The 13,237-nt window shown below is 41.9% G+C and overlaps 1 protein-coding gene across 1 annotated transcript in view; it reads right to left on the minus strand.

Annotated features, from left to right (window-relative positions):
* The window catches only part of LOC309567155 (bactericidal permeability-increasing protein-like), a gene marked incomplete at its 3' end in the record, with an annotated part of 127,970 nt that overhangs the window by 26,262 nt on the left and 88,471 nt on the right, over window positions 1-13,237 (minus strand). Inside the window, exons 8-10 of the mRNA XM_082272502.1 lie at window positions 7,221-7,312; window positions 3,024-3,200; window positions 747-800 (exon numbers count right to left, since the gene is read on the minus strand). Of these exons, the coding sequence (XP_082128628.1) occupies window positions 747-800; window positions 3,024-3,200; window positions 7,221-7,312 (323 nt within the window). The remainder of the gene's footprint in view (window positions 1-746; window positions 801-3,023; window positions 3,201-7,220; window positions 7,313-13,237) is intronic.

The raw sequence follows: 13,237 nt of genomic DNA on the forward strand, positions 1-13,237 counted from the left end.
GCTAAGTTTACATTAGGTAAAGAAAGTGGTAAATTTGAAGTCACAAGGAGATTTAATGTAAGGGTTAGTGTTACAGATACTCTTAATGGGAAGGTTACAGAGGGTTATTAGGGTAGAGCACCTTTACCAGATGCAGAAAATTAAAGTGTAGAAAGTGTTAAAGATAGATGATTGTTTTGTGTTAAGGTGAGAGTGAGGGTTAGAGTGAAGGTAATGCGGAGAATTTGTGCAAGGGTTTTAAGGAGGGTTAGTGTAAGGATTACACAGGGGTTTACAGTAGGGGAATGGGGGTTGCATGTGGGTAACAGGGAGGGTAAGGCTACTGAGAGGGTGAGTGTTAGGATTACAGGTGAAAGTTAGTGTGATGGGCCTGATGGTAGAGTGCCTCTATTAGAGCTGTAAGCTCTGTGCTGAAAACTAACAACAGTGAGCTCTTGGCACTAATGCATTCTGTCTTTACCAAGCAAATGCACTGAAAATCCAGCTGCTCAAAAAAAAATATCATTCCCTGATAGGTTTTGGAACTGGATACAAGTCAGAATCCTTCCAATGTTCTTCCAGGTCCTGTTACCCTAATTACATCATAATACTGACTGCTAAGTCATATACATAAAAAACATATTCCACCTCTGGTGATATAGCACTTTAGTGTATAATAATATCAATACCAAGTAAGATGTTGATTACTAAATGAACAACAGTTAAGGACGTTTAGTGTAGAAACATAGGAGACAAAACTCACTTACCTTAGGAATAATGGACCCGTAGTCGCCAGTTCTCAGCCAGTAAGAATGTGGAAACTATAAAATTAAAAAAATATAATAAACAATCAGGTCTGATAAGAGAGGGGGGCATGGGGATGCAACAATTCCTGGCATAGCCTTTAAAGTGACTCAGACCAGACCTGATTTGTTCAGGTTCAGACATTGAGCATAATGAAGGCCCCTTTAACCCCTTGACTGCTGGAAGCATGGCAACACTATTACACCAACACGCGAGGTCAAGTGGCTCCATTATGATTGGCTACAAAGACCTGGGTGGAGCCTGAGCTCTAAAAAAAGGCTACGCTGGGGCTACACTGATCTGAGGAGTGTCAGAGATCACAAGAGTTGTCCAGTTACCTGCCCATTGTAATCTTTTGTTACAGCTTTTTTGGCAGTTTTGACCTTGCCAGCAATTGATGTGGCTTTATGGGCTATGCCCTCAAGTTAAATTCCGGAGTCAGTCTAATTTCTGTCTGGCACTGATGGTAAGGACAGACCTCTTAGACTACTGTATGTGAGTTTATTGGGTTTTGGTTGTATTGGTTGTTTTTGGCATTGGAAAAGTTTATAGGGCAAGTCAGTGCTAAAATTTGCAAATAGTAGGCAGCTAGCAAAAGGGTAAGTATACAAAAACTCCCCAAAACATGCAAAAATATTTTATTAATCATATACTGAAAATAAAATAGTTCTCTAAATAAAGTCGAAAGCTAGAAAGAAGTCCTTCCAAGAATCTTGGTGTCCGAGTGTGACTTTCACCATTCAGAAATAAAAAAATTTAAAAAACGCAAATCATCTTGTTCTTCCCAAATCCAAAGGGGGATTTGGACTCCCTGACCTTCAAAAATACTACTGGGCATGTCATCTCTCCAGGATAGTAGATTGGAATGTCCATTGCTCCACTAAGGCCTAAGAGCAGTGATGGTGAACCTTGGCATCCCAGATGTTTCGGAACTATATGTCCCATGATGCTCAACTGCACCGCAGAATGCATGAGCATCATGGGAAATGTAGTTCCAAAACTTCTGGGGTGCCAAGGTTCGCCACCACTGGTCTAGAGGATTCTTATAAATCCTATTATGTAGGTGTTTTTTATATGAATTTTATTGTTTAGGTATGTTTTTCTAATATGTTGTGTGTTTTTCTAAAATGTTAAAAATATTGTTATTTTTTCAAAATAAACGCTCTTTTTTTGTTTATAGCGCAAAAAGTAAAAATCGCACAGGTGATCAAATACCCCCCAAAAGAAAGCTCTATTTGTGGCAAAAAAAGGACGTAAATTTAGTTCGGGTACGGCTTCGCACGACCGCGCAATTGTCAGTTAAATTCGCACAGTGCCGAATCGCAAAAAGTGGCCTGGAAGTAAGACAGCAAAATCCTCCGGTGGTAAAGTGGTTAAAAGTTAACGACACCCCCAGTTGCGATCGCATATCGCAGTGCGATCTGCAAGTTCGCACAGAATCGGATCGCACTAGTGTGAACCACCATGCGATCCGATTCTGCTGCGGATAAAAAAAAAAGCCTCATGTGCGAGTTTAGTGGAGATACGGTGAGAATTCAGCCATACAAAATGTATGGCTGAAATTTGCACCGCACATGAGATCGCATGTAATTTACGAGCAGTGCGCCCCGAATTACACGCGATCTCCGTGATTGCACTAATGTGAACCGGGGCTTAATGTCATTGTATGTCCTCGCGTATGCACATTTGTTAACTTGCAGTTTAAGAGTTTTTTCATTTAAAAAAACTAACTTTAGTTCTACTTCAGCTCTACAGAGATGCAGATGTATCACTTTCCTGAACTATGAAGGAAAAGGGAGAGCCAATTAGGTAGAACAAAAAACTACTAGCACCAACATCCCAAAAAGTGGAAAAAGAAGAGCAGAGAACTGATTCCCCAATAGATCAGTCCTCAAGGAGAAAGAATTAAACGGGACTTTAAAGATACTATAGAGCAAGAGATAGTATACATGTATAAAAATATATTTTTTATTTATTAAATTCTACAATAAATACATTTAGACAAATAATATATTTACACCAACAAATCACAAATATTAAAATATGTATATGTATACATGCAGAAAAACATGGCTACATAAAACCTTTGAACTTTCCTGAACTAGTTGCCAAATTTAACATCACTATTTACATATGTGTATAACCAGAAGGAAGAGCATGGAAGGCAGTTGCCACTCTGAAACTAGCTGCTTAGTTTAAATACTGATTTAATGTTTAATTTAATGTTCTCCAGAACTTACCTGCTGTTGGGTAATTGTCAGTTTGAGAGTATCAGACATGAAGTAAGACTTTCCTAAATTATTAAAAAAATATTCAGACAGTCCAATCAAAACCATAGCCGAACTTGTATCAGGTAATGTGAGAGGTGCTATGTTGGGGACTTGTTCTACCAAAGCCCCAGGGTGATTGACGGTTCCCTGTATGCAAGAAAATAGTTTATAGGTAAAATACAAACATTGCTACTTAAGCCATCTAACTAATTATATCATTAGCAAAAGTACTCTAAAATAGTAACTGCCATGTCTGGTAAAGTATCATGAAAGGTCATGGAAATGTATATTTTATCTCTATGCTTGATACTGTTGAGCACCATCACCATCCCAAACCATACTGTACTGTGGTAAAGATTGAAACTTTAGATTGCAGTAAAGATTGAGCACCTCACTGAAGACATATCCAGAGGATTTAAGGAAAAGTATTTAAAGTGTTACTAAACTCAGGACCCTGCAATCACTAAATCTGGTCTCCCACAGTACACACAACATGGAAATGCAATTATTTAGTAAATATATACTGCTAAATATCTTTTCTCATCAGCAGTATATAGCAGTCTTGTGACTTCTATGAGTTTCTGATAAAATCTTGTGGGAGGAGTTTTCATTCTCCTATGAGGCTGCAGGACCCCTGACCCTCTGTTTGGACAGTGCTGATTGGCCTGGTGCCAATCAACAAAAAAACTCTCTAGCAATACGCACCAAACTGAGCATGTGCAGCTTGCCCCCAAGGCTCCGTACTATCAGGAGATGGATTTTTTTTAACACTATACAGAGGAAATCTGCAGTGCTTGCTATTCTGACAGCGGGCAGTGCTGATTGAATGCAGCTGCGGTTTTCTCCACAATATTCTTCTTGGCTCCTTTAATTTTCAATCAAAGGATGTTGGGTGGGGGGGCACTGCAGTACATCAGGAATAAGCTAAAACATTTGCTCAGTGTATAGCCAGCTTAAAAGCCCTTTTAAACTGCCAGTAACAAAAAACCTTTTCAGGCGTTTTTCAGGCTCTTTTGAAGAGCTTGTCAGGCAATTTGAAGAGCTTTCAGGCTCTTCCTATTCATTTCAATGGAGAGGAGCGTTTTTGAGGCGCAGTTATTACATACAGTAGTTATATTGCTCCAGCTTGTACAAATGTAAGTATGTATGTGCCATACCTGTGGGACCCCTGTGTAAACTGAAACCCATTATAATGGGCACTACCAGCATCCCGGATCTCTGGTCACTGCATCGTGAACACAGGAAGTCCCATGCTTGGCATAGATGCCATTTAGGGAACACTTTGCATTTTCTGCAGAGTGAATACAAAGCATTCTCTGATTGAACAAGGTGTAGAGGCAGGGCAGTGATGCCACAGATGACCTCCTGTGTTTAGTAAGAAACATGTAGGTAGGTTCAGTATATCCTCCATGCTGTAGGTGGCGCTGTGTGCAGTGCCACTGAGCAGGAGGAAGTGGAGGCTGAGAGGAACAATATTCCTCTGCAGATTCCATAGATGTCATCTAGGGAGCTGCGGTCTGATCGAATACTGCAGCCCTGATTAACCCCTGAGGCCATCTTAAACCAATTTAAGACCGGAAGTATTTGCCTCCTTAATGACCAGGCCACTTTTTTCAACTTGGCACTGCGTGACTTTAACTGACAATTGCGCGGTCATGTGATGCTGTACCCAAACAAAATCGACGTCCTTTTTTTCCCACAAATAGAGCTTTCTTTTGGTGGTATTTGATCACCTGTGCGATATTTATTTTTTTGCGCTATACACAAAAAAAGAGCGACAATTCTGAAAAAACTTTTTTCACATTCTGCTATATGACATTCCCCAAAACAAAAATTTAAAAATCAAAATGTTTTAACATTTTAGGCCAATTTGTTTTCTGCTACATATTTTTGGTAAAAAAAATCGCAATAAGCGTATTTTGATTGGTTTGCGCAAAAGTTATTGCGTCTACTAACTACGGGAAAGATTTATGTCATTTTTATTGTTTTTTTATTTTCTACTAGGAATGGCGGCGATCTGTGATTTTTTGCAGGACTGCGACATTGCGGCAGACAGATCGGACCCCTGACTGACATTTTTGACACTTTTGGGGGGACCAGTGACATTACTACAGTAATCAGTGCTAAAAATATGCACTGTTACTGTAATAATGACACTGGCAGGGAAGGGGTTAACATTGTGGGTAATCAAGGGGTTAAATGTGAGCCTAGGGGAGTGATTATAACTGTTGGGGGCGTGGCTGGCTTGTGAAATGACCATAGAGACCTGTGATCCTATATAGAAGGATCACAGGGGCTCTATGATTATTCCAAGGAGAAGAATGGTCAGCTGTGTTTACAACAGCCGACCGTTCTTCTCTTTCAGCGGGGAATGATCGTGGGTGTCAGGTGGCAATCGGAGCCGCCTGTCCGCTGCATCGGCTTGCCCGCTGACGAAGCGGCTGCCTGCCGCAGTACATCTGCAGGGAACGGTCGTAAAGAGGTTAATTTGGCCAATGCCATGCTGGGTTGGGGTGCATTCGGCGAATGACTAGTTTAGTAAAGGAATCACGCTTGTCAGGGACAGTGATTTAGCCTCAGGGAAAGGTTCCTGCATGAGGAGGAAAAGCTTAAGGACATCGATAAATACTCTACTGTTCTCTGGCTAGAAGACTTACTATAGAAGTTCCATTAATTCTCTCAAGAACCGCCTATGCCGCCACTTTGCCAGTCAGCCACTGCTTTGCAGATGCAACGCCTGGTAAAGTATGTCGTACTTGTGTGACATATGAAGTATTGACAGATACTGAGGGCTACCAATGTTACTGTATTTTTGCCTGTACCGCCGGTGTTATTGTGAGAACAAGAGTATCTGGAATTTAAACCTCAAATTTGTGACGCAGTTACTTAAAGTGTTACTAAACTCAGGACCCTGCATTCACTATATCTGGTCTCCCACAGTACACAGAACATGAACTGCAATTATTTTAGTAAATATAAACTGCTAAATACCTTTTCTCATCAGAAGTATAGAGCAGTCTTGTGACTTCTATCAGTTCCTGGTTAAGCTTGTAGGAGTTTTCATACTGAGCTGTCCTATCAGGATGCAGGACCCCTGACCCTCTGTCTAGACAGTGCTGATTGGCCCTGTGCTGATCACATGCACCCTCCCAAGAAAAAAAAAAAACTATCTAGAAATGCACACCAAACTGAGCATGCGCAGCCTGACTCCAAAGGCTCTGTCTTATCTGGACCTGTTCTGGATCAATGGAAAAAGAGGAGGATCTGTGCATACAGGATCAATCACAATGCAGAGGACTAACCCCTTAGGTTCCACAGCGAGTATAACAAGCATGCTTTACTGCATATACACACTGATTTTACTGTTGTGGGTTTAGTAACACTAGTAAGCCATTGTAATAGTGCTAGTGATTGTAGATTACTGTTTGCTTATTGACTGTTTATCTACCTCTCTACAATTCAAGAAATGTTTAACCCTTTCCTAGACTCAATGTCTATTTTTCCTTTAACTAAGGTACCCAATTTCTGGCCCCATCCACATTCAGGACAGATACTCAGTACAGGACCCAGAAGCTAGTGGAGATCATAGTAGTAGTAGAGGTGCCTACTACAGTAATTTCCAGCTTCCACAAGGAGGATGCCACAGGTATGGCACATACATACCTTTTTTGCTCTAAGCTGGGCCAGTGTAACTTTGAAAAAATTGCCATATAAAAACTTCAGCTTTAAGCAGAAAAGATATTCAAGTGTATAATCCTAAGCAAAAGATTGAAAGCAGATCAGTTGCAATGGGCTAAGCCTTTTGGGTTCTAAAAAAAATGCATGTTTGAGTCAAAATATTTTTGCTGATTACCGTTTGCCACAGTCATTTTTTTGCTATAATGAAATTGTCAGCACTAATATCACTGTCACAGTAGCATAATAACATTTATCTATGTTATGGTATAATTTTTACGTAAGGTTTAGGTTGTGTTTAGGTGTTAGATTTACAGTTAGGTTGGTTGAGGTTCAGCATTAGAATTAGGTGTTGGGTTGAGGTAAGGCAATTCAGGATTGTTCTTCACTTTCAATAACTTTTTTTTTAAATATGATCAATGTGCGCTAAAATAACACAATGCTTGTACTAAACCTAATACAGAAAATACATGCTTTAAACAAAAGAGTTACCTTTAAATGTAAATCAATACAGGATTTCTGCACATGTGGAGGGGCTTGAAGGGAGTAGTCAATTATACTATTTTCTTCAAGATTTGCAGTGACTGAAAGACATGGGAGAGCAAATTCAGGAAAATATGTGAGACTACAAATTTCCTAATCGCATATTTATAAAGCATTGAATCTGGAGCGTGGCCTGGCCGTGGAAGATGGTGGCCGCCTGAAAACGGAGCTCCGCTTCTACACACAGCTCTATATTGGCATCCAGCAGCCCATACAAACCTCTCATCCCCCTGAATAGGGGGGAACTGTGTGGCACCACCCCCGGGTTATGTCCCACAAGCGATCCTAACAGAGGGGATCGAGCCACCTCCTAGACTACTACATGAGGCCTGCATAGCCCCCAGCCCAAGATGGTGTCTGCCGAGATTGTGGCGACCTGCCACCACCCAGACAGCCCATGCCTGAGCCCTGCGAGGATATAGCTTCTGAAATGGAAGAGACGCTGGAGCAGCAGCCACACACTGCCTCCTCATCCTCTGACAGATGTAAGCGCTCAGCTCTCTCCCCAGCACATTCACCTGCCAAGCCTCCCCTTTTGAAGAAGCACTATGGTACTGGGACTTGTAGTGCCATGCCCGAGGCTTTCCCCACACAGTCTCCAAGCCAAACATTGGTAGTCATCTCATTCTACCACCTCCTGGCTCCAAAACGAATCCACAACAACCTTACAACCCCCCCCCCCCCCCTCCTATCTACTTCTAGCATTGCTTTGGATGAACTTTCATGCTCCTCATTCCTTTCTGCCTTCTGTTGTTTCCAGAAGCGGTCTGGAAAGACATACAACAACCATTTAAAGGGATTCACAGAAATGCCTTATTATCACTCCCATTCCTTTCCCTGCAACACCTATTTTCTGATCTGCCAATTCAACATTGGACCTCAGCTGGAATTACGACAATCAGAGACCTGTTTCAACAACAATCTCAATCCCCAAAATGCTAGAGGAACTGTGATCTTGCAGGTGACATTCTCCATATCTGATGGAGCTGTCCCACCATAGCCACTTTTTGGAAGGACGTTTTTGCCTTAAATGCTGACATTACTTCAAAAATTGCACAAAAGTTGACTCCGCAAATGGCTCTCTTTAGTTTAGATCTCTCCCTCTGGTCTGTGGCACTCCTTTCCATTGTAACGCATATCTTGATAGCAGCACTTATAACCCTAGCGCATGCATGGAAAGATCCACTTCCACCACCTTTCTCCTCCCTCATTTCTACCATTAATGACAACTGCCGCATGGAATTTCTCTTTGCCAAAGCTCATCTGCAAAGTGACAAATTTCTCAAACACTGGTCTCCGTGGCTAGCTAATCCAAGAAATATTTTTTTAAATGTTTTTAATAGTAATGATAGATAGATAGATAGATCAGCGATTTTTAGCGGGACTGCGACATTGCGGTGGCCAAATATGACACCAAGTGTCACTCTTTGGGAACCAGTGACACTAATACAGTGATCAGTGCTAAAAAAATACACTGTCACTGTGTAAATTACACTGGTAGGGAAGGGGATAACATCAGGGGAAATCAAAGGGTTAAGTGTGCTCCTAGGTGCTTTCTAACTGTGTGGGGGATGGACTGACTGCAGGAAGAGAGACATCTGTGTTCCTGATTAGTAGGAACACAAGGTATCTCTTTCTGTCTGACAGAATGACAGTCTGCGTTGTTACCTAGGCAGACCACTGTTCTATCATTCCTCCAAACAATCATGGGTGGCCCATGATTGCCAATTGCCATCAGGGCCACCGGACCCGCTGATTGGCTCCTGCTGGGCCCCAGAGCCGATAGAAGAGGTCACGTACAGGTATGTGATTTTGCGCTTAAGGGCCGCCTCAATATTGAACCCTACAGACTGTGTCTGGGATGCCATTAAAGTTCATGTGCGTGTAAAGACAGGCGTCCCAATACTTTTGACAATATAGTGTATTCTACTCCATTGACTCTGGGGCCATCTTGTGACTAGATGGGGGAAATACTTTAGGCACATCCATGTATCTACTCTACAAATAGCACAACTAACCGTGTAGAAATATGTGTTGCCTTCCTATCCTGCGACTTTGAGTATCCAACTTATAACTATTATGCGGATAAGGAGTTCTGAGTTTATCCGAATTTACCCAATCTGCATACTTGCTTTGGGTCAGGGACTCAGTAATGAAGATAATGGGTTAGTATGATAGCTACACAGATGGGCATTCTCAGTAGAAGCTACTTTGTACATCTCCTAGCTCTCAACTCCAACTGTCAATGACAGCCAAAGTCCTCATTGATTCCCAATAATGATCAATGTGTCAGCTCTCACATAGTAATCAAATGCAAGCTAGAGGATCCATTGACTAAAGTGAGATCTTTCAGCAACCTTCAGGCTGCAGTGTTCATCTTCAGCATCATAGATTTAATAGTATACCTGTAAAATGCCTTTGCACTATTAAAAATAATAAATTAAGTAAAAAATAGAAAACATTTATTAAAAAACACTATATTTTTGCTCATTTGTCAGCCTATAATAAAAATAGAGCTTCCTTTTATTTAGCAGTGTGTCAAATTAAAAACATTATACAGCCGGGGGTCAAAAGTTTTGAGAATTACACAAATATTAATTTTCACAAAGTCTGCTGCCTTCCTTTTTTATGATGGCAATTTGCATTTACACCAGAATGTTATGAAGAGTGATCAGATGAATTGCAATTAATTGAAAAGCCCAACAAAAAGAAGTTGTCAATGCCCAGTCAAGGCACCCCAGGTTCTGTGGTCCTACAGAAAAAGGGGCGCCTTGACGGGCCTGTAGCTTACACATGTATTCGCAAATGTGTGTAGACTAAACCCCAGTTTTTAATGTATATTGTTAGACAGCTCAGTTCGTTTGGTCGCAGGCTGGTTGGAAGTTGAGCTTGGAAATGTCTTTGTTTTTGTTTGGCATACACTATATTACCAAGAGTATTGGGACACCTGCCTTTACACGCACATGAACTTTAATGGCATCCCAGTCTTAGGGTTCAATATTGAGTTAGCCCACCCTATGCAGCTATAACAGCTTCAACTCTTCAGGGAAGGCTGTCCACAAGGTTTAGGTATGTGTCTATGAGAATGTTTTACCATTCTTCTAGAAGTGCATTTGTAATGTCAGGTGTTCTATCGGGTTGAGGTCAGGTCTTTGTGAAGGCCAGTCAAGTTCCTCCACCCCAAACTCACTCATCCATGTCTTTATGAACCTGGTTTGTGCACTGGTGCGCAGTCATGTTGGAACAGGAAGGGGCAATATCCAAACTGTTGCCACAAATTTGGGAGCATGAAATTGTCCAAAATGTCTTGGTACGCTGATGTCTTAAAGCGCAGTTCCAACTAAAAGTGGAAGCTCCTCCTATCTGCCTCCTCTCCTCTCTGGGGCCACATTTGGCTAGATCACTCAAAAGTTTTGCCCCCCTTCTCCTTCCCCCACCGGCGGGCCATTCAGAAAACAAAGGCTTCACTGCCGTTTCACCTCACAGGCAATAGCGGCGGCAGCACCTGAGAGCCGATGGAAACATCAGCTGGGGTGCTGACATTGCTGGATTCCAGAACAGGTAAGAATCCTAATAATAAAAGTCAGCAGCTACAGTATTTGTAGCTGCTGACTTTTACTTTTTTTGTGGGGGCGCTGGACCCCTGTCAAGTATGAAAAAAATACCTCTGCAACTTACTACACCAAAATAGTTAATAGCGGGGCATAGATTTGCCGCTCGTGAGTATGGCCGCTTGATCTGAGAGCTCCGGCAGGGAGAAGCACACCACAGTGGCTGTACAACAGTCAGAGCCTAGAGAAGCCGGGATGTCACAGGGACCATCCACCCAGCGCTGTACCAGAGCTTCTCAGTCTAAGAGATCCAAACAGTAGGACAAGCTCTCCATAAAATGTCCTGTAGCCTCACCAGCCATCTCTCCTGCTTCCAAGGGACCTGCAAGTAAAAAACATTACCCTGCATCAGGGGACACTGAGAACACCATGGCAGCTCAGGAAACACTCTCTGCTTTTCCTACCACTAACCAGTAAGCCTCTGAACACACTTTAAAAGAAATGCTCATGCCCCGGAAAAAAGACCTACAGGCTGAGTTGTGCAAAAATGTCTCTGATTTGCAAGTACATGTAGAACACCTGGAAGACAGGATAAACGGAATTGAAAACAAATTGGGAGATTGCATTGCTGCCCATAACGATTAATAGATGGATACCAGGAGGGAGATGCTGACATCCAGTGGCTAAAAAATAAAATAACAGATCTTGAAGACAGGTCCAGGAGGAATAATTTGAAATTCAGAGGCATCCCCTGAGTCAATTTCTCCTGAGCTCACATAATATCTGCTTCAATTGCTGAAAACACTCTGACCTATGGAAAATGCTCGTGACCTAGTTATCGACAACCCTGCCCTAATTGGCGCCAAGGGATGTATTAGCAAGAATTAATTTCTACCGTATAAAAGATAGAGCCATGGCATCAGCTTGGAAAGGGGGCAAGCTATCAGATCCATTCTCCCATGTTTCCATCTATGCTGACCTGTCTGCTGCCACACTTGCTTGTCAAAAACAGTTTGCACCTCTAACAGAAGCCCTGAAGCAGAGTAAAATCATTTGCAATTGGTTCTTCCCTGCCACATTGCAGATCTCCCACCAAGGGCAAAAATATATTCTGCATTCCCCGACTGAAGCTAAGAAACTTCCTTGGAATATTTGCAGTGCCAGCAACAAATGACAGGGACCACTTTAACCTCCCACGCTCATTTGCAAAAGCCCAGGAACCCAACTCCTCATCTTGTGCTATGCTTTTAGTTAGGCAACTGATTAAATGGTAGCTACCATACTCCCCTAGTACAGACCCTCTTGCCTCGTACTCTGACGCACTAGTTGCTAGATCTTGTTAAAGTTCTTAAGGACACCCAGTCCAAGTTTTATATCTGTTTGATTAATACTTTGTTGCATACTGTTATCTCATTAATACTGCCCTATTTTAGGTTGAAATTACTCTTTTTTTATATTGATGTTAAATTGCTTTTGATTTGAGCTGTGGCACATCCTTCTGACAGTATGCACTTCTCCAGCATATTTTATCAAAACCTTCTAATTCTTCCTTAATCCGTAACGCACAACTTTCCCCATCCAATTTACCCCCCCACACCCATAATGAATATGTCACTTAAAATCACCTCTCTCAATGTGAAGGGCCTGAACAGTCCCTATAAGAGATCTATGCTCTTGAGAGAAGCCCTTTCCCAGAAATGCAAAGTATTTTGTGCACAGAAAACTAATTTGCTGCTCCAAGACCCCCTGTTTTTTCGCAAACTCTGAAAATAAAACAAAGGAGTAATGATAGCAATTAAAGATTCAATCACATTTACGCAAAAGTTCATGGAAGTCGATCCCAATGGTAGATATATCATACTGGGAGCAGATCTAAACCACCAACCCTTTACTTTGATGTTGGTGTACCCACAGAAACACTTATTGTATGCGTAGAGTTCAATGCAGTCTCAGACTCCTCTATAGATTTCAATAGCCTTCACAGGAACCGCTCCCTAGACCTATCCCCTTACTGCATGAAGACTAAGAGGGACTATACGATGTGTGGAGAAGTGTACATGGCTCATAGAAAGACTTTACTGTCTTTTCTTCTGCCCTCCATGTCTACTCCAGGATTGACATGTTCCTTGTAGACAAGCCTACCCTTTCTCAAGGGATGCCAAGATTGGCAATATACTATGGTCTGACCATGCTCCGATCTCCCTCTTTTTAGAGATCAACCAGAATACATCACCCACTAAATTGTGGAGAGGAAATACCAGCCTATTACACAACCCTAACTACGAGAAACATGTCAAATCCAAAATAGAAGAAATCTTTGCAAAGAAAAATGCTCAGTGACTAATGCACACTCCCTGTGGGTGGCCCACAAGGCCTTCATGCACGGAGTGTTCATCAAATTGGGCTCCTAGAAGA

The sequence above is a fragment of the Pelophylax lessonae genome, assembly GCF_965119305.1.
Source record: "Pelophylax lessonae genome assembly, chromosome: 11".
In the NCBI taxonomy this organism is placed as follows: domain Eukaryota; kingdom Metazoa; phylum Chordata; class Amphibia; order Anura; family Ranidae; genus Pelophylax; species Pelophylax lessonae.